The sequence below is a fragment of the Anomaloglossus baeobatrachus genome, chromosome 3, assembly GCF_048569485.1.
Source record: "Anomaloglossus baeobatrachus isolate aAnoBae1 chromosome 3, aAnoBae1.hap1, whole genome shotgun sequence".
In the NCBI taxonomy this organism is placed as follows: Eukaryota; Metazoa; Chordata; class Amphibia; order Anura; family Aromobatidae; genus Anomaloglossus; species Anomaloglossus baeobatrachus.
In genome coordinates, this window is record NC_134355.1 from 394,225,068 (window position 1) to 394,244,715 (window position 19,648).

Consider the following 19,648-nt stretch of genomic DNA (forward strand, 5'->3'; position numbering starts at 1 on the left):
TGTCTTTTCCTGTCTGTCTCTTTCCCTGTTTGCCTGTCTCTGTCTGTCTCTTTCCTTGTCTGTATCTATTTCTCTATCTCTTTCCCCATCTGTCTCTTTCCCCATCTATCTTTGTCTGTCTCTCTCGCTGTCTCCTCTTTCCCTGTCTGCCTGTCTCTTTCTCCGTCTGTCTCTTTCCCCGTCTGTCTCTTTCCAGGTATGTCTCTTTCCAAATCTGTCTCTTTCCCCATCTGTCTCTTTCTCTGTCTGTGTCTGTCTCTCTCTTTCACCATCTGTCTCTGTCTGTTTTTGTCTGTTTGTCTCTTTCACTGTCTGTCTCTGTCTGTCTCTGTATGTCTCTTTCACCATCTGTCTCTGTCTGTCTCTTCCACCGTCTGTCTCTGTCTGTCTCTATCTCTCTGTCTCTTTCTGTCTCTCTTTGTCCATCTCTCCACCGACATCATATTACCTCACACATAAGCTTCTTATACTAACAATGTCTTTTGTTTCTATAGCAACCAATCACAGCTGCTATTAAAACCAGTAGTTCCAGGCTCCATTCACTTTAATGGAGGCATGTTTTTTGCAGAGTAACTGTAAAGCGCAGGGTTAAATTTCCTGTCAAAATATAGTCTACAACATTCCCTGGGTCCAATGGAGTGTCTGTGCAAAATTTCGTGATCGTATATGCGACTGTGCGGATTCCTTTAGTGGACATACAAACACACATACATACATACATACATACATACATACACACATACATACACACATACATACACTGAGCTTTATATATTAGATTATTTGTAACTCCTTTATACTAATGAACAAAATAAGCAATTTAAACCATTTTTTTGCTAATTACTAGATAAATTAAATTAAAAGTAGAAATGAAAAATCCCCCAAATATTTCAGATTGCTTAAAAAAAACAAAAAAAACCAAATGGCAGGTATTTTGTTTTAATCTTTAAAGTGATTTGCGTTGCTATCAACTGTAAATGGTTTCCACATGTCACAATATCTTTAAAGTGGTCACACTTCTGCTCGAATGAGGAAACTCTGATTTCTAGTACAATAATTTCGTTAAATGATATTTAGACTGTATTTGAGCCACCTTAGGACCTTACTGCATTGCTTTTTATTGTTTACTAGGTGTTGTACCTGGGCGTTGCCCGGGAGAGTAACTGTCTCTCTGTCTCTCTCCCAGTCTCTGTCTGTGTGTCGCTGTCTGTCTGTCTCTCTGTCTTTCTTTGTCTGTCTGTCTCTATGTCTCTGTCTGTTTGATTATATCTCCCTGTATTTGTATCAGTCTATCTGTCTCCATCTCTGTGTCTGTCTGTCTCTCTCTATTTCTGTGTCTGTCTCTATATGTCTGTCTGTCTGTCTCTCTCTTTCCCAGTCTGTCTCTTTCCCCATCTGTCTTTAATATATAATATATATAAGTGGAAGCCGGTTTAAATGCCGCACTAGAAACGACAGATGCTGTAGATGAAAAGATTTCCTTTTATTTTACAGTTCTACGCGTTTCAGAGACTTCTCCGTCTCCTTCCTCAGGAAAAAGAAATCATATTACAACACATGGCCAAACAGAAACTATATATAGGGGATCAAGCAGCCACGTTTGCATTGGGAGTGTGGACAACCCATATGACTCAGAGCCGATGACTCAGCGCCACATGGAGAAGAAAAAAAACCGCAGTAAATCATCATGAGCAACCAGGAGGAATTTCTCCGTATAAAGTACAAAAACCATGAATGTTATCAAGAGGAAGAGTGGAAAATAAATAAATCAATAAATAAATAAAAAAGACATAAAAACAATTATTTTGCGTGTTATTTTATAAAGGAAAATATAATAAAAGAAGGGGGGTTGGAGTGGAAAGTGCATTGCAGATGGTGTATGAACACAGAAAGTATCAGTGATAATACTGGTGTCGACCCCTACGCTAAGCAGAGAGTCAGTAACCATGAGTTGATACTCAGGTATAGGTGAACAAGAAGAAATATAAAACAATCCAAGGAGAATGCGAGGGGTAGTGAAATTGAGATGAACAGAATAAATAAATAAATAGGGAGTGTCTGTAACTGAAAAGAATTAATATTCCGTGTGTTTGATTAAACATGTAAAAAAACAATTTGTAATGTAAAAGAGCCCGAGAAAAATCAGTGAAAAGGTGACTAAATGATGTCATTGGTGATGGGGAATCACTGGGTTTTTAATGAACATTTTGTTATCGCGGGGAACACACTCCACTACGGAGCGGTTTCATAGAAAGGATTAAAAATACATACAATATAAGTATAGATATAAATGACAATAAATATGAATGTTAATATTTATTGTCATTTATATCTATAATTATATTTTATGTATTTTTAATCGATGGTTTCCTGCATTTAACCATAGGATAATGTTTTTATTATGTACTTCTATCGCGTTTATCTGCCCCCTGGATTTCTCCAGTCCCTATCATGAGTCTTATATTTCTAATATTTTTGCATCAGTATGAATAATCGTAGTTTTGCATGTTATAGTAGTTCTTTATTTTTCTTTATTTCTCGTCACTGCAATAAAGCAATTCTTTTTTCTGGTTTGCTCAGCGCAGCCGCACTAATTTTGGTTTCCACGGTGTGAACTCTCACTACCTTCTGGTTTACTTGAACTCCTATTATCTTTCTCACACATGCGCTCTAGCAGTCACTTTTCTTTTTCTATGAAACCGCTCCTTTCCTCTGCCTACTTAACGCAGGCGCACTAAGTTTGGTTCCCACGGTTGTGAACTGTCATTACCTTCTGGCTCCCTGAACTCCTGACACCTTCCCCACGCATGCGCTCTAACCATTTTTTTCCTTTCTATGAAACCGCTCCGTAGTGGAGTGTGTTCTCCGCGATAACAAAATGTTCATTAAAAACCCAGTGATTTCCCATCACCAATGATATCATTTAGTCACCTTTTCACTGATTTTTCTCGGGCTCTTTCACATCCAAATTTGTTTTTTTACATGTTTAATCACACACACGGAATATTAATTCTATTCAGTTACTGACACTCCCTATTTATTTATTTATTCTATTCATCTCAATTTCACTACCCCTTGCATTCACCTTAGATTGTTTTATATTTCTTCTTGTTCACCTATACCTGAGTATCAACTCATGGTTACTGACTCTCTGCTTAGCATAGGGGTCTCGACACCAGTGTTATCACTGATACTTTCTGTGTTCATACACCATCTGCAACGCACTTTTCACTCCCCCCCTTTCTCTTCTTTTATTATATTTTCCTTTATCAAATAACACGCAAAATAATTGTTTTTATGTCTTTATTATTTATTTATTGATTTATTTATTTTCCACTCTTTCTTTTGATAACAGTCATGGTTTTTGTACTTTATACGGAGAAATTTCTCCTGGTTGTTCATGATGATTTACTGCGGGTTTTTTTCTTCTCCATGTGGCGCTGAGTCATCGGCTATGAGTCATATGGGTTGTCCACACTGCCAATGCAAACGTGGCTGCTTGCTCCCATATATATAGTTTCTGTTTGGCCATGTGTTGTAATATGATTTCTTTTTCCTGAGGAAGGAGACGGAGATGTCTCTGAAACGCGTAGAACTGTAAAATAAAAGGAAATATTTTCATCTACAGCATCTGTGGTTTCTAGCACGTCATTTAAACCGGTTTCCACTTTATCTTATATATTATAAACCTCGTTCCGGGGTTGCTGCTAAACCACAAGACACTCACAAGCGATCATAGGGGGTTGTGACTGGCACAACCTCACCAGGTGAGTGTATTTTTCTCTTGTTCTTCTACCCTCATACCGGGTAAGACTCTATTGCGCTTTTTCCCCCCATTACAGATTCCTATCTGTCTTTGTCTGTCTCTTTCTCCGTCTGTCTCTTTCCCCATCTGTTTGTTTCCCTGTCTGTCTCTTTCCCGGTCTGTCTCTTTCCCCATCTGTCTCTTTCCCCGTCTGTCTCTTTCCAGGGCTCTCTCTTTCCATGGCTGTCTCTTTCCCCATCTGTCTCTTTCCCCGTCTGTCTCTTTCCAGGGCTCTCTCTTTCTATGGCTGTCTCTTTCCAGGGCTGTCTCTTTCCCGGTCTTTCTTTTTCCAAAGCTTTCTCTTTCCAGGGCTGTCTTTTTCCAGGTCTGTCTCTTTCCAGGTCTGTCTCTTTCCCGTCTGTCTCTTTCCCCATCTGTCTCTTTCCCAGTCTGTCTTTTTCCAGGTCTGTCTCTTTCCAGGTCTGTCTCTTTGTCCATCTGTCTATTTATAGGGCTGTCTCTTTCCAGGGCTGTCTCTATCCCGGTCTGTCTCTTTCCAGGGCTATCTCTTTCCAGGTCTGTCTCTTTCCAGGTCTGTCTCTTTGCCCATCTGTCTCTTTCCCCGTTTGTTTCTTTCCCCATCTGTCTCTTTCCCCGTCTGTCTCTTTCCAGGTCTGTCTCTTTCCAGGTCTGTCTCTTTGCCCGTCTGTCTCTTTCCCCATCTGTCTCTTTCCCCATCTGTCTCTTTCCCCTGTCTTTCTCTTTCCAGGTCTGTTTCTTTCCCCATCTGTCTCTTTGCCCGTCTGTCTCTTTCCCCGTCTGTCTCTTTCCAGTTCTGTCTCTTTCCAGGTCTGTCTCTTTCCAGGTCTGTCTCTTTGCCCATCTGTCTCTTTGCCTGTCTTTCTCTTTCCAGGGCTGTCTCTTTCCCCATCTCTCTTTCCCCATTTGTCTCTTTCCAGGTCTGTTTCTTTCCAGGTCTGTCTCTTTCCAGGTTTGTCTCTTTGCCCGTCTGTCTCTTTCCAGGGCTGTCTCTTTCCAAGGCTGTCTCTTTCCCTGTCTGTCTATTTCCAGGTCTGTCTTTTTGCCCATCTGTCTCTTTGCCCGTCTGTCTCCTTGCCAATCTGTCTCTTTCCAGGGCAGTCTCTTTTCCAGTCTGTCTCTTTCCAGGTCTGTCTTTTTCCGGGTCTGTCTCTTTCCAGGTCTGTCTGTTTGCCCATCTGCCTCTTTGCCAATCTGTCTCTTTGCCCATCTGTCTCTTTGCCCGTCTGTCTCTTTCCAGGGCTGTCTCTTTCCCCGTCTCTCTTTCCCCATCTGTCTCTTTCCAGGTCTGTCTCTTTGCCCGACTATCTCTTTGCCCAACTGTCTCTTTGCCAGTCTGTCTCTTTGCCTGTCTGTCTCTGTCTGTGTCTCTGTCTGTCTCTTTATGTCTCTCTATCCGTCTGACCACCAACTTATTACCTCACACAGAAGCTTCTTATACTAACAGTTTATTTTGTTCCTATAGCAAGCACTGACAGTTGCTATTAATAGCCTGTAGCTCCCACCTCCATTTAGTTTAATGGAGTCAGGATTTTGGAGAGTAACTGTAAAGCGCTGGGTTAAATTTCCCCGTGAAAACATAGTCTATGACATTACCTGAGTCACATGGAGTGTCTGTGCAAAATTTCATGATTGTAAATGCGACGGTGCGAATTCTGTTAGCGGACATACACACACACATATATATATATATATATATATATATATATATATATATATATATATATATACACAGTTAGGTCCAGAAATATTTGGACAGTGACACAAGTTTTGTTATTTTAGCTGTTTACAAAAACATGTTCAGAAATACAATTATATATATAATATGGGCTGAAAGTGCACACTCCCAGCTGCAATATGAGAGTTTTCACATCCAAATCGGAGAAAGGGTTTAGGAATCATAGCTCTGTAATGCATAGCCTCCTCTTTTTCAAGGGACCAAAAGTAATTGGACAAGGGACTCTAAGGGCTGCAATTAACTCTGAAGGCGTCTCCCTCGTTAACCTGTAATCAATGAAGTAGTTAAAAGGTCTGGGGTTGATTACAGGTGTGTGGTTTTGCATTTGGAAGCTGTTGCTGTGACCAGACAACATGCGGTCTAAGGAACTCTCAATTGAGGTGAAGCAGAACATCCTGAGGCTGAAAAAAAAGAAAAAATCCATCAGAGAGATAGCAGACATGCTTGGAGTAGCAAAATCAACAGTCGGGTACATTCTGAGAAAAAAGGAATTGACTGGTGAGCTTGGGAACTCAAAAAGGCCTGGGCGTCCACGGATGACAACAGTGGTGGATGATCGCCGCATACTTTCTTTGGTGAAGAAGAACCCGTTCACAACATCAACTGAAGTCCAGAACACTCTCAGTGAAGTAGGTGTATCTGTCTCTAAGTCAACAGTAAAGAGAAGACTCCATGAAAGTAAATGCAAAGGGTTCACATCTAGATGCAAACCATTCATCAATTCCAAAAATAGACAGGCCAGAGTTAAATTTGCTGAAAAACACCTCATGAAGCCAGCTCAGTTCTGGAAAAGTATTCTATGGACAGATGAGACCAAGATCAACCTGTACCAGAATGATGGGAAGAAAAAAGTTTGGAGAAGAAAGGGAACGGCACATGATCCAAGGCACACCACATCCTCTGTAAAACATGGTGGAGGCAACGTGATGGCATGGGCATGCATGGCTTTCAATGGCACTGGGTCACTTGTGTTTATTGATGACATAACAGCAGACAAGAGTAGCCGGATGAATTCTGAAGTGTACCGGGATATACTTTCAGCCCAGTTTCAGCCAAATGCCGCAAAGTTGATCGGATGGCGCTTCATAGTACAGATGGACAATGACCCCAAGCATACAGCCAAACCTACCCAGGAGTTCATGAGTGCAAAAAAGTGGAACATTCTGCAATGGCCAAGTCAATCACCAGATCTTAACCCAATTGAGCATGCATTTCACTTGCTCAAATCCAGACTTAAGACGGAAAGACCCACAAACAAGCAAGACCTGAAGGCTGCGGCTGTAAAGGCCTGGCAAAGCATTAAGAAGGAGGAAACCCAGCGTTTGGTGATGTCCATGGGTTCCAGACTTAAGGCAGTGATTGCCTCCAAAGGATTCGCAACAAAATATTGAAAATAAAATATTTTTTTTTGGGTTTGGTTTATTTGTCCAATTACTTTTGACCTCCTAAAATGTGGAGTGTTTGTAAAGAAATGTGTACAATTCCTACAATTTCTATCAGATATTTTTGTTCAAACCTTCAAATTAAACGTTACAATCTGCACTTGAATTCTGTTGTAGAGGTTTCATTTCAAATCCAATGTGGTGGCATGCAGAGCCCAACTCGCGAAAATTGTGTCACTGTCCAAATATTTCTGGACCTAACTGTATATATATACATACAAACATACACACATACATACACTTGGCTTTATATATTAGATATAGTACATTTAATGCAGTTGGAAAAATAATGTTGTAAGCTGTAAGGTTTCCATAGTGGTGATTACAATAAGACAGAATGACATGATGAATTCTTTAGTATTTCTATACAAATTCTCTCTTCAGGGAGGAAGGAGACACACTTCAGCGCCACCTATTGGAAGTAGCAATCCTAAAAGTTAAAAGTGACTCTCCAATGAGCCTTTTCATATGACCTAGGATTATGCCAGAACAGAGTCTCAATTTGCAGACACAGTGTTTCGGGATGATTGTCCCTCGTCAGTGCAAAGCATGAGACTGATCTGGCTGAATGAGAAGCTCTACTGGGGTCTCAGGGGAACACTATTCTCCTTGCGGAGACTGATAAACTAATCTGGCTGTCAGTGTTGAGGAGTCTTATAGCTGAAATGCTTCTCTGGGAAATATTCATATTGCCTCCTCCTCCGTGTCTCCCTTGCATGTGGTGTCCATTTTGACACATACTGGCAGCATGGTCACATGCATACTATTTAAAGTCAATAGAGATCTTAACACCTCAGTGTTTTCACTAAAGCCATGTACCTGTGAAACATCTGCATGTACAGATGAGTCACACAGAGACAAGACATTTTTTTTCCACCAGCACAGGTCAAATACAGACATCACATGGATTGCATCTGTGACATCTGTGTGACACATACCGGAAAAAAAGAACGATACTGTAATATTAGAGTAATACGATTCTGACTCTGCTACATGCTGAAGTCACAGCACACAGCACAGAACATGACCGCATGCTGTGGGCGTCAGGCAGAGACTAACTGAGCCGCAGCAATGAGTGGTGATGTCACACAGTTTAGATGCGGTCATAGCTAAAGGTACCCCAACTGTGACCAAAGGCAAACTGACCTCTGGTGATCTCATTAACCTCAGTGACCTCACCCCAGGTGAAGTAACTGAGTTCACAGACCTGCATCTCCTGGCAGAAGACCACTTTTTTTTTACCAAGAGTTTTGGTGCTGAAATTTATAAACCATATTCCTACACCAAATCTGCAACACCTGGCAAAAAAATCGCATTGCTATCGCATCAAAACTGCATTTTATTTTTGTTGCGATTTTTACCAGAAGATTTGGTGCCGGAATATGGTGTATCAATTTCAGCACCAAATCTGCATTTCTTGGCAAAAGAAACGTGTTTTTCTGCCAGGAGATGCAAGTCTGTAATCTCAGTGACCTCACTTCAGGTGAGGTCACTGAGTTCAATGAAATCACTTGAGGTCAGTTTACCTGTGTTCACAGGTAAATCATGTGAACCTCCAGCAGTGACCACAAATAAACTGAGTGACATCACGGCTCGAAGCTGTGACTAAGACAGGCTCTGCCTGAAGCCCACAGGGTGTGGACATGTTCTGTGCTCACTTACAGATTAGTTGGCTTTATCATGGTTGGGTATTAAAATTAGGGGGTACAGCATGCTCCTTTTTTAATTATTTATTTAAATCATTTAAAAAAAAGAGCAGTATGGGGTCCCTCTTATTTTGATTAACAGCCAAGATAAGCATACTGCAGCCTGCAGAAGTACAGAGAAATGTGTGAATGAGGCTAATGTAATATTTGTATGTAGCTGAAAAGTGGGCCCTCAGCAACAGAGTTACTGGTGCAGCCTTGGCAGGTCAATCTGACACTGCCTCCATGTAGAGATTGAAGGCAACCTTGCTTTTAACCTTGCCTTGTCACTTGTTTTATGGTGTCTATTAGTGATGGGCGATCCCGAACTGTAAAGATTAGGGATCGTATGCCTGGAAATGGTGCATTGTTTCTTAGCGCCATTTCCAGGCACTTTATCCAGCTCGTTCAGCGGCCCTGATGGCGATGGCATGCTGGGTAATAAAGGGGTAATACCAGCTTTGTATTCTCAGATGAACACAGTGTATACTAAGTGAGAAACAGAGAGAGCCATGTCAGCTCTGTTACATCGCTCTATACAGAGCGAGAAGCAGGCTGACAGTGAGGGTATGATTGCACTTCCATCTCACATTGCATCACCCTGCAAAGCCTGACGCTCTCAGGACAGGAGCACCTCAGCTGCATGGAAATACATGCAGATGACCGCTCCTGTCAGGAGAATGTGTGCCGTGATACAATGCGACACTCACACAGTGGCAATCAAAGTTCAGTTAACAAAACCTTTGATGACGTCATTGTCATGTGACCAGTCTGTAAGCCAATATCTGTATAACATTCAAACCTGACTGGTCACATGGCCATGATGTAATGGAAGATCCTTTAGTCAGTGCTGGTTACCGGGAGGACACAGCACTGATCGGACTCGGAAGCAGAAGCGGCCGGGAGACAGAGTCTGCAGGGTGCATTGTGGGACCTGTAAGTCTAATGAGAATGTTTATTATTCACTATATTCTTTATTTTACAGCCCCCTCACCCCATCCCATAACTGTAAAGCCTGAGTTCGATGATCGGACGCAAGTTCACGTTATCTCGATCCCGATTTTTACAAAATGATCAGGTGAGGCTCCCGATCCCGACCATCGGGGTATCGCCCACCACTAGTGCCTATGCCACAGGAAGCATGAATCTTAGCCTGGCTGCACAAATGCACTCAGCTATATTTTCGCTGAACCAATGCTTTTCAGAAAATATATAGTTTTAAGCCCTTCCCACTGTAGCCATTTTACATTTTTCCGCTTTTGTTTTTTCCTCCCCTTCTACCAAGAGCCATAACTCTCTTGTTTTTCATCAGTATAGCCATGTGAGGGCTTGTTTTTTGTGGGACAAGTGGTACTTTTCAATGATGTAATTCATTCTGCCACATATTGTACTGGAAAATGGGGAAAATTTCAAGTGCTATGGAATTACAAAAAAAGTTCAATTCCACAATGTTTTTTTTTCACTATATGGTAAAACTGACCTGGCAATATGATTCCCTGAGTTGACGTTTTAAAGGATTCCATTTTTGTGCAGATGTATTGTTTTGATCACATCTTATTGCATTTTATTGCAATGTTGTGGAGACCATAAAATCATAATTCTAGTATTTTAATTTATTTGTCATTATTCGCCTTTAGTAATCAGATTATTTCATATTTTGATAGATTGGGCATTTCTGAACGCAGCAATACCAAATATGTTTTTTGTATTGCTTTTAAATTGTTTTATTTTCAATGAGGCAAAAGGGGTGTGATTTGAACTTTTGTGTTTTTCATTTTTTCATATTTTAAAAACTTTTTTCAAATTTGTATTGTATTTACTAGTCCCCATAGTAGACTTCAAGCAGCATTCATCTGATCACTTGTGCTGTACAAAGCAGTGCATAAGTGGACATTCACGGAAGTTCGTCAGGACAGACACGGGGGTCATCAGCTGAACTCCAACTGTCATGACAGCCCATTGAACCGCGATCAAGTCACTGGGCCACTGATGGGAGCAGGGAATGACACGCCTGGTTATTGGCCAGATCTCCAAACTATATTTTCTCTAAAACATTAAAACTTTTCAGAGAAGAATATATCTGGCTACAGTAATTCTTCTAGGCTCTGATTCTTACTGCCTTTGGCTTGAGCAGTATGAATCAAGAGACAGGTTTCCTTTAAATTTAATATAGGAGGATTCCTCAGACTATAAACCAATGTCTCACCAAACTGATTGCTGCATATAGGAGGATACTTAACTCTTGAGAGAAAACAACAGATCCCTTATGAGTTTCAGAAATGGAAATCATTACAAGAAAGATGCTTTGCATGAATGCATTAACTTCATATGTAGAATGTATTACTGTAAGGAATATGCATACACTGTGTGCAAAATTATTAGGCAAGTTGTATTTTAGAGATTTTTTTTATTATTGATCAACAACTATGTTCTCAATCAACCCAAAAGACTCATAAATATCAAAGCTTAATATTTTTGGAAGTTGGAGTGGGTTTTTTTTTTTTAGATTTGGCTATCTTAGGAGGATATCTGTTTGTGCAGGTAACTATTACTGTGCAGAATTATTAGGCAACTTAATAAAAACCAAATATATTTCCATCTCACTTGTTTATTTTCACCAGGTAAACCAATATAACTGCACAAAATTTAGAAATAAACATTTCTGACATGCAAAAAAAACCCCAAAAAATTAGTGACCAATATAGCCACCTTTCTTTATGATGACACTCAACAGCCTACCATCCATAGATTCTGTCAGTTGCTTCATCTGTTTACAATCAACATTGCATGCAGCAGCCACCACAGCCTCACAGACACTGTTCCGACAGGTGTACTGTTTTCCCTCCCTGTAGATCTCACATTTTATGAGATACCACAGGTTCTCTATGGGGTTCAGATAAGATGAACAAGGGGGCCATGTCATTATTTTTCATCTTTTAGACCTTTACTGACCTGCCACGCTGTGGAGCAGTTGGATGCATGTGATGGAGCATTGTCTTGCATGAAAATCATGTTTTTCTTGAACGATACCGACTTCTTCCTGTACCACTTGCTTGAAGAAGTTATCTTCCAGAAACTGGCAGTAGGTTTGGGAGTTGAGCTTCACTCCATCCTCAACCCGAAAAGGTCCTACATGTTCATCTTTGATGATACCAGCCCATACCAGTACCCCACCTCCACCTTACTGCCGTCTGAGTCGGAGTGGAGCTCTCTGCCCTTTACTGATCCAGCCTCTGGCCCATGCATCTGAGCCATCAAGAGTCACTCTCATTTCATCAGTCCATATAAACTTTGAAAAATTAGTCTAAAGATATTTCTTGGCCAAGTCTTGACATTTTATCTTGTTCCTTGTTCAAAGGTGGTCATTTTTCAGCCTTCCTTACCTTGGCCATGTCCCTGAGTATGGCACACCTTGTGCTTTTTGATACTTCAGTAATGTTGCAGCTCTGAAATATGGCCAAACTGGTGGCTAATGGCATCTTGACAGCTTCACGCTTGATTTTCCTCAATTCATGGGCAGTTATTTTGCGACTTTTTTGCCCAACACGCTTCTTATGACCCTGTTGGTTATTTGCCATGAAACACTTGATTGTTTGGTGATCACGCTTCAAAAGTTTGCCAAATTTCATCAATTGCATCCCTCTGCAAGACATCCCACAATTTTCGACTTTTCAGAGCCCGTCAAATCTCTCTTCTGACCCATTTTACCAAAGGAAAGGAAGTTGCCGAATAATTAAGCACACCTAATATAGGGTGTTGATGTCATTACATCACACCCCTCCTCATTACAGAGATGCACATCACCTGATGTACTTAATTGGTAGTTGCCTCTCAAGATTATACAGCTTGGAGTAGGACAACATGTATAAAAATTATCATGTGATCAAAATACTCATTTGCCTAATAATTCTGCAAACAGTGTAGTGTGAAACTATGATCAGTGTGCAAACTACATATCTGAAGTTAAATAATAAATAAAAATTGCAGCCTGAAAGTTTTTAAGGGGTCCATAGTCTATAAAGCAAAACATTATACTTACCCAATATATCCAGATTGTCTGTATAACCTTGTCTATTGATAGATCCAAGACTTCTTAGGACTGGGCATACTGTAATACAAAAAATAAGCAAATATATATTACTTTAATACAAGCTGTAAAGATAACAATGTAATAAAATAATATAGTGCGCAGGACTAAGTAAAAAATAATCTGTGCATTATGCAGACACTTCAATTTACATTTTGCTCTCTGTCACTAACTAATAAACTAAAACATAAATATAGCACAGCTATCTGACATTTTACGAGATTGATATTTTATCATATTTAAAGGGAATCTATCAGCAGGTTTTTGCTTTGTAATCTGACAGCAAAATCATGTAGGAGCAGAGACCCTGATTCATTATTTGTATATATGAAGAGAGCTGTCAGTTAAGCAAAACCAAGCATGAAAAAACTAATGAGACCTAGCTCTCATGACTAGTACTACTAAAGTAGCACTAGTAGCACTAAGTCCCTTTGTTTTGATTTTCTCTCTCTGCTGGCTAGGAAAATAAGTGTCACCTGGAATTATATTTCCTTGGTTTATGGGTCACCTGAGGAACACTGTAATTTAACAGTGTTTTAATGTACGGGCACATTTTTTTTTTGCTTATGTGTTTTTATCTACAGTATTTTTTGCTTTATAAGACGCACTTTTGTTCCCCCAAATTTTGGGGGAAAGTAGGGGGTGCGTCTTATAAGCCAAATATACGGGGGGTATATATATGTACACTGCAGGGTCCAGGGAAGGTGGGGCCGCTGTGCTGGGGGCAGGTGAACGCTGCGGGCTGCAGCCTTTGATCTCCTGCTCCCGCTCATATAATATGCACAACCGCTGTCCATCTCCGGTGGTGCTGAAATCACACGCAGTGAGGGGCTGGGGCAGCGGTGCATATTATATGAGCCTGCGCCCCCCCTGTGATGGCACATGCCCCCCCTGTGTTAGATTTGGCCCCCAGGCTGCTACTCATTCTAAAATAAAATAGCTTTACTTACCCCCTCCAGCATTTCTCCCCATTGTCCCTGCTTCCACTGTGATCAGGCACGCAGAGATCTCAGTCTGCTGTGCCGATTACATGACCGCACTGAGAACCAGGAAGTAAGGAAGAGAAGCACGGAGGAAGACAGAAGGGAGATAAACGCTGGAGGAGGTAAGGAAAGAGTGTTTTATTTTACTATGGGCAGCAGCCTGGGGGCGATATCTAACACAGGGGGACTTGTGCAATCTATAGGGGCCATGGTCAGCACTATAGAGGCGATATCTAACACAGGGGGACTTGTGCGATCTATAGGGGCCATGGACAGCACTATGGGGGCGATATCTAACACAGGGGGACTTGTGCAATCTATAGGGGCTATGGGCAGCACTATGGGGGCGATATCTAACACAGGGGGACTTGTGTGATCTATAGGGGCCTTGGGCAGCACTATGGGGGCGATATCTAACACAGGGGGACTTGTGCGATCTATAGGGGCCATGGGCAGCACTATGGGGGCGATATCTAACACAGGGGGACTTGTGCGATCTATAGGGGCCATGGGCAGTACTTTGGGGGCGATATCTAACACAGGGGGACTTGTGCGATCTATATAGGGGCCATGGGCAGCACTATGGGGGTGATATCTAACACAGGGGGACTTGTGCGATCTATATAGGGGCCATTGGCAGCACTATGGGGGCGATATCTAACACAGGGGGACTTGTGCGATCTATATAGGGGCCATGGGCAGCACCATGGGGGCAATATCTAACACAAGGGGACTTGTGCGATCTATAGGGGCCATGGGCAGCAGCATGGGGGCGCTATCTAACACAGGGGAACGTGTGCAATCCATAGGGGACCATAGGCAGCACAGGGGAATGCATGCAATCCACAGGGGGCCATAGGCAGCAAAGGGGAACGTGTGCAATCCATAGGGGACCATAGGCAGCACAGGGGAATGTATGCAATCCATAGGGGGCCATAGGCAGCACAGGGGAACGTGTGCCATCACAAGGGGGCTATATTCAATATAAGGGGGCCATATCCAGATTAAGGAGGCTAATTTTAGGATGGGGGACTATATGGGACATATACCCTATATGATTTGTTAGAGGGACACTGGCATTATAAGATGGACCCCATTTAACATTAAAATAAAAATTCTCTTTTCCTTCACCAAATTTGGGGGTGTGTCTTATAATCAGGTGCGTCTTATAAAGCGAAAAATATGGTAATCATATTAAAGGATAAGTTTTTGTAGGAAAAAAAAAACCTTCCCCCATCCCAGAAATGCTCTGTTTATGACTGGCTAGATATTGACTGAGAGTCGAACTGCCCAATCATTGACTTCCATTATACTTGTTATTCGAGTCGAGACCATTAGTTTGGGTCCCCATAGATTTATATGGGGTGTGGGGTCAGGCAACAAGCACAAGTCAAGTCTGGATCCTGAAACAAACTTTCAACTAAAGTCTGTAAGAAGACGGTGAACCCGAAAACTCATCTTTACCTAAAACCAAATTTAAAGTTAGTTAAAGTTTTTTTGGAGAAATAAATTCTGTTGATGCAAAAGATCACATTCAAAAATGGAACAAAGATTTAAAAACAAAAACTCTACAAGAAGATTATGTTAGAAATGGTTGCATGTCATTTTCTAAAAGCAGGACAGGACAACTATCTAATGCAATGACATTTGCTATCTGGAGATAATTGGGAGTTTCCCATCCTTGTTGGATTTCAACTGCTCAATTCTTCTCCTTCACTTTTTTTTCAGACATCTGAGAGCAGCTTACTACTCTCTAATGAGAGCACATTCTTGGTTAACAGAGCTGGACATGCATGTGTATGGACCAGTTTGGCCAACAGCTATCTAATGTGTAATGCCAGCCTAAAACACTGAGATACTATACATCTATAGTGAGAGCCAATTTCTCCAAATAAAAACCAGTGATACATTTTACCAAAGATGGCTACTTGCCAAAATTACTTTAGTAGTAGCAGTCATGGGAGCTGGGTCCCACTGGCTTCTTCCTGCTCAGCTTTGCTTAATTGTCAGGTGTCTTCATATATACACATAAACAAATAAGGAGAGCCCTGTTAGTCTGAAGAAAACTGAACCGACTCCCGGTGGGGGCAGTCAGAGAATGGAACAAGCTGCCATAGGAGGTAGTGAGCTGTCCATCAATGGAAATCTTCAAGCGGAAGCTAGATAAACATATGGCTAGGATGATTTAGGAAAACCTGCACTCGCAGGGGGTTGGACCCGATGGCCCTTGAGGTCCCTTCCAACTCTACCATTCTATGATTCTATGTTTTCACTGAAACAGTATTCCATTGTTAAACATGGAGATTTGTAATAAATCAAGTCTCTAATTCATGTTTCCCGTGGTCCACCTAAGAGGTTTGCTTTAAAATATGTAATAAGACAAATACAAAAAAAACATTTAAGGAAAATACAATTATGTAATTTAAAGTAAAGAAACTAATATTTTTTAAACAGCAGAGTGTGAAACTAAAGATCCAATTTAATATTGTGATCCACAACTGGCTGCATGGGACGCTTGTGTCTTAGCAATACGAACAAAGATCCAAGGAAATGCAGCCATAAATAGTAAAACTATCACCAACCAAAATAAAGATCAGGATGCAGATCCTGTGCACTCGGTGATCTGCTCCACCATCATAACTATATATCCAACAAAATCTGCTCATTTCAAAGTAACACCACTGAAAAAAAAAAGAATTCAGATTACTATATTCAGGAGATATAGTTTTGATCGAATAAACCTTCATGCATTAATTGGTATATATACCAGGGGACCTAGAAAAACATACTGAAAAGAACATAAAAGCAAATTAAAACATACTTAACTTTTAACAAATGCAATTCCCTAGACAACAGCCGACCAGTACAACACCCTGTTCTCGGCGAATTATTACTTAATTATGTCACACTTCTGCCACAAAATATTTTTATGCTTAAAGCATATCTAGTAAAGAATTAATAAACCTCTTTTCGTGTGTAAGCATTTTTGTCTGCGAAAAGGGTCTATAATTAGAGTTACATGTAATTACATCATGCATGAAAATGTGAATGGATTACATGTACAATATAATTGCTAGAATATTTAACCCTCTTTAGGCTTTACGAATGTGATATTAGGAATGGTGTACTCTCTTTTTCATTGACCAAAAAGGGCATATGATTTCAAATTTCCAAACTTGAGGACAAATTATGGAAAGTTACCAGCCCAGCAAATCACAAGCCAAGCCTAAAGGTCACCGTCAAATTAAACAACTTACCAGCGATCCCAACAATGATACAACCTGATAGGGATCGCTGGTAAGTTGCTAGGAGGTTGCTGGTGAGAGGTCACACAGTCAGACGCTCCAGCGATCCCACCAGCAACCTGACCTGGCAGGGATCGCTGGAGCATCGCTACATAGGTTGCTGGTGAGCTGTCACCAGCAACCAGTGACCAGCCCCCAGCCAGCAGCGACGCACTGAAGCGATGCTGCGCTTGGTAACTAAGGTAAATATCGGGTAACCAACCCGATATTTACCTTGGTTACCAGCGCACGCAGCTACACGTGCAGAGAGCAGGGAGCAGCGCACACCGATTAGCGCTGGCTCCCTGCTCTCCTAGCTACAGTACACATCGGGTTAATTACCTGATGTGTGCTGCAGCTACATGTGCACATAGCAGGAGCCGCGCACACTGCTGAGCGCTGGCTCCCTGCTCTCCTAGCTACAGTACACATCGGGTTAATTACCCGATGTGTGCTGCAGCTACATGTGCACAGAGCAGGAGCTGCGCACACTGCTTAGCGCTGGCTCCCTGCTCTCCTAGCTACAGTACACATCGGGTTAATTACCCGATGTGTGCTGTAGCTACACGTGCAGAGAGCAGGGAGCAGCGCACACTGCTTAGCGCTGGCTCCCTGCTCTCCTAGTTACAGCACACATCGGGTTAATTACCCGATGTGTGCTGTAGCTACACGTGCAGAGAGCAGGGAGCAGCGCACACTGCTTAGCGCTGGCTCCCTACTCTCCTAGTTACAGCACACATGGGGTTAATTACCCGATGTGTACTCTGCTACACATGCAAGGAGCAGGAGCTGGCACTGACAGTGAGAGCGGCGGAGGCTGGTAACGAAGGTAAATATCGGGTAACCAAGGACAGGGCTTCTTGGTTACCCGATGTCTACCGTGGTTACCAGTGTCCGCAGAAGCCGGCTCCTAAAGTCCCCTTTACACACAGAGACTTTCTAGCGATCATGCTGCACAGCGGGAAACAAAGGACCAAAGAATGGTCCTGAACGATTTGTAGCGATCAGCAACTTCACAGCAGGGGTCAGGTCGCTGATGTGTTTCACACACTGCAATGTCGCTGGGGAGGTCGCTATTACGTCACAAAACCGGTGACGTTACAGCGATGTCATTTGCGATGTTGCAGTGTGTAAAGCCACCTTTAGATCCAAGAGGGAGGAAATTTGCACAGCTGCTGTCCAGAGCCAGAGACAACTGACCTGGACCATGGACCAGCGTCGCAAGAAGCAATGTGTGTATCTCTAATCAATGATGTTACACCAGATTAGATAAATAGCATAACTTTTTCAAATATTTTGTTGCATGCACCAGAAGAGCAAAAGTTAAACCTCTTAATAAATTTGGAGACTCTTACACCATTTGGGTCTCTTTTGAAAGAGTTATCCAGGACTAAGATATTGATGTCTATCTTTAGGAAAGGTCATTACCATAATATCAACACTATTCCATTAGCTGTTACCAGATCCCGCAACTGCCAAAGTACTACATTATTTCCTGAAAAATAAGAGCTATTTCGAAAATAAGCCCCAGCAGGAGTTCTCATCCTTTTTGGAGTATGCTTAAAATATAAGCCCTAGTCCAAGAAAAGCCATATTTCAGTTCAATAATGATGTGCTCATGCAGCTAAAAAAATTAAACGAATAAATGCAGACAATTCATTAAAGAAAGCACCCTCAAAAGAGAGAAGACAGCCTCAAAAGAGAGATGACACCCCCAAAAGAAAGCAGATAGACCCCCCCCAAATATTGCATTCACCACATCACAAACATCTACAACTGGAAAGTGCCAATGATGAATGGACTTTTCCACACACAACTGTCACTGTCAGGTTCTTCATTGTTCCACTCACACACACATTGGGTCTAGGATCCCTCTAGTCTCTCATACACACACACACACATCCGATTGCAGTAACATTCCGCACTCACACAAAAACACATACATCTGGTGATATTGCTTCCGGCCAACAGGGGGTGTTATCGCTGTGGAACAAACAGGGACCTTGGAGCAACTGCTACGGAATGCAAAGTGACCTGGGAACAGCTGCTGTGGAATACAGAGGCACCTGAGAGTGAATGATGTGGAGCACAGAAGGACCTGAGATCGACCATTGCAGAATGCACAGGGACCTGGGAGTGACCGATGTGGAACAGAGGGTGACCTGATAGCAAAGCAGAAGTCTGGAGTCTGTTAAGTGCGATTCTCCTGGGGGGTGCCTTCTATTGGGAGTAAACTTACCCCCAAACCGTGTTTCCACAAAAATAAGACCTACCTTGAAAATAATCCTAGGGCATTTTTCGAGGCAAAAATAATATGACTTTGTTTTATTTTCAGGGAAGCAGGGTGTGTGTAATTAAACTAGAAAACTGCAGGTCTGTACTCTGTTGGCCACTACTTCTGGTGGCTGACGAGGGGATTAAAGGTGGTCTAGAGTGTTAGACCCCCACCAATCCGATATTTATGACCTAATCTATGGATAGGACATCAATATCATAGTCCTGAACAACTAATTTAAGGCTGATTTATATAATGAAGTTCTTGATTAGTGTCCCAAAATGACAAAGTTTTTATTTTCCTTCACTCTTACTGCACTATATACTCAGCTATTATGTTTTACACATGAAGGGAACTCTTGTCAAAATTA

The 19,648-nt window shown here is 41.7% G+C and overlaps 1 protein-coding gene across 2 annotated transcripts in view; it reads right to left on the reverse strand.

Annotated features, from left to right (window-relative positions):
• Positions 1–19,648, reverse strand: part of COL19A1 (collagen type XIX alpha 1 chain) — a 1,307,565-nt gene that overhangs the window by 1,189,329 nt on the left and 98,588 nt on the right. For both annotated transcript variants that reach the window (XM_075340245.1, XM_075340246.1), the window contains exon 3: positions 12,689–12,757. In XM_075340245.1, the coding sequence (XP_075196360.1) occupies positions 12,689–12,757 (69 nt within the window). The remainder of the gene's footprint in view (positions 1–12,688; positions 12,758–19,648) is intronic.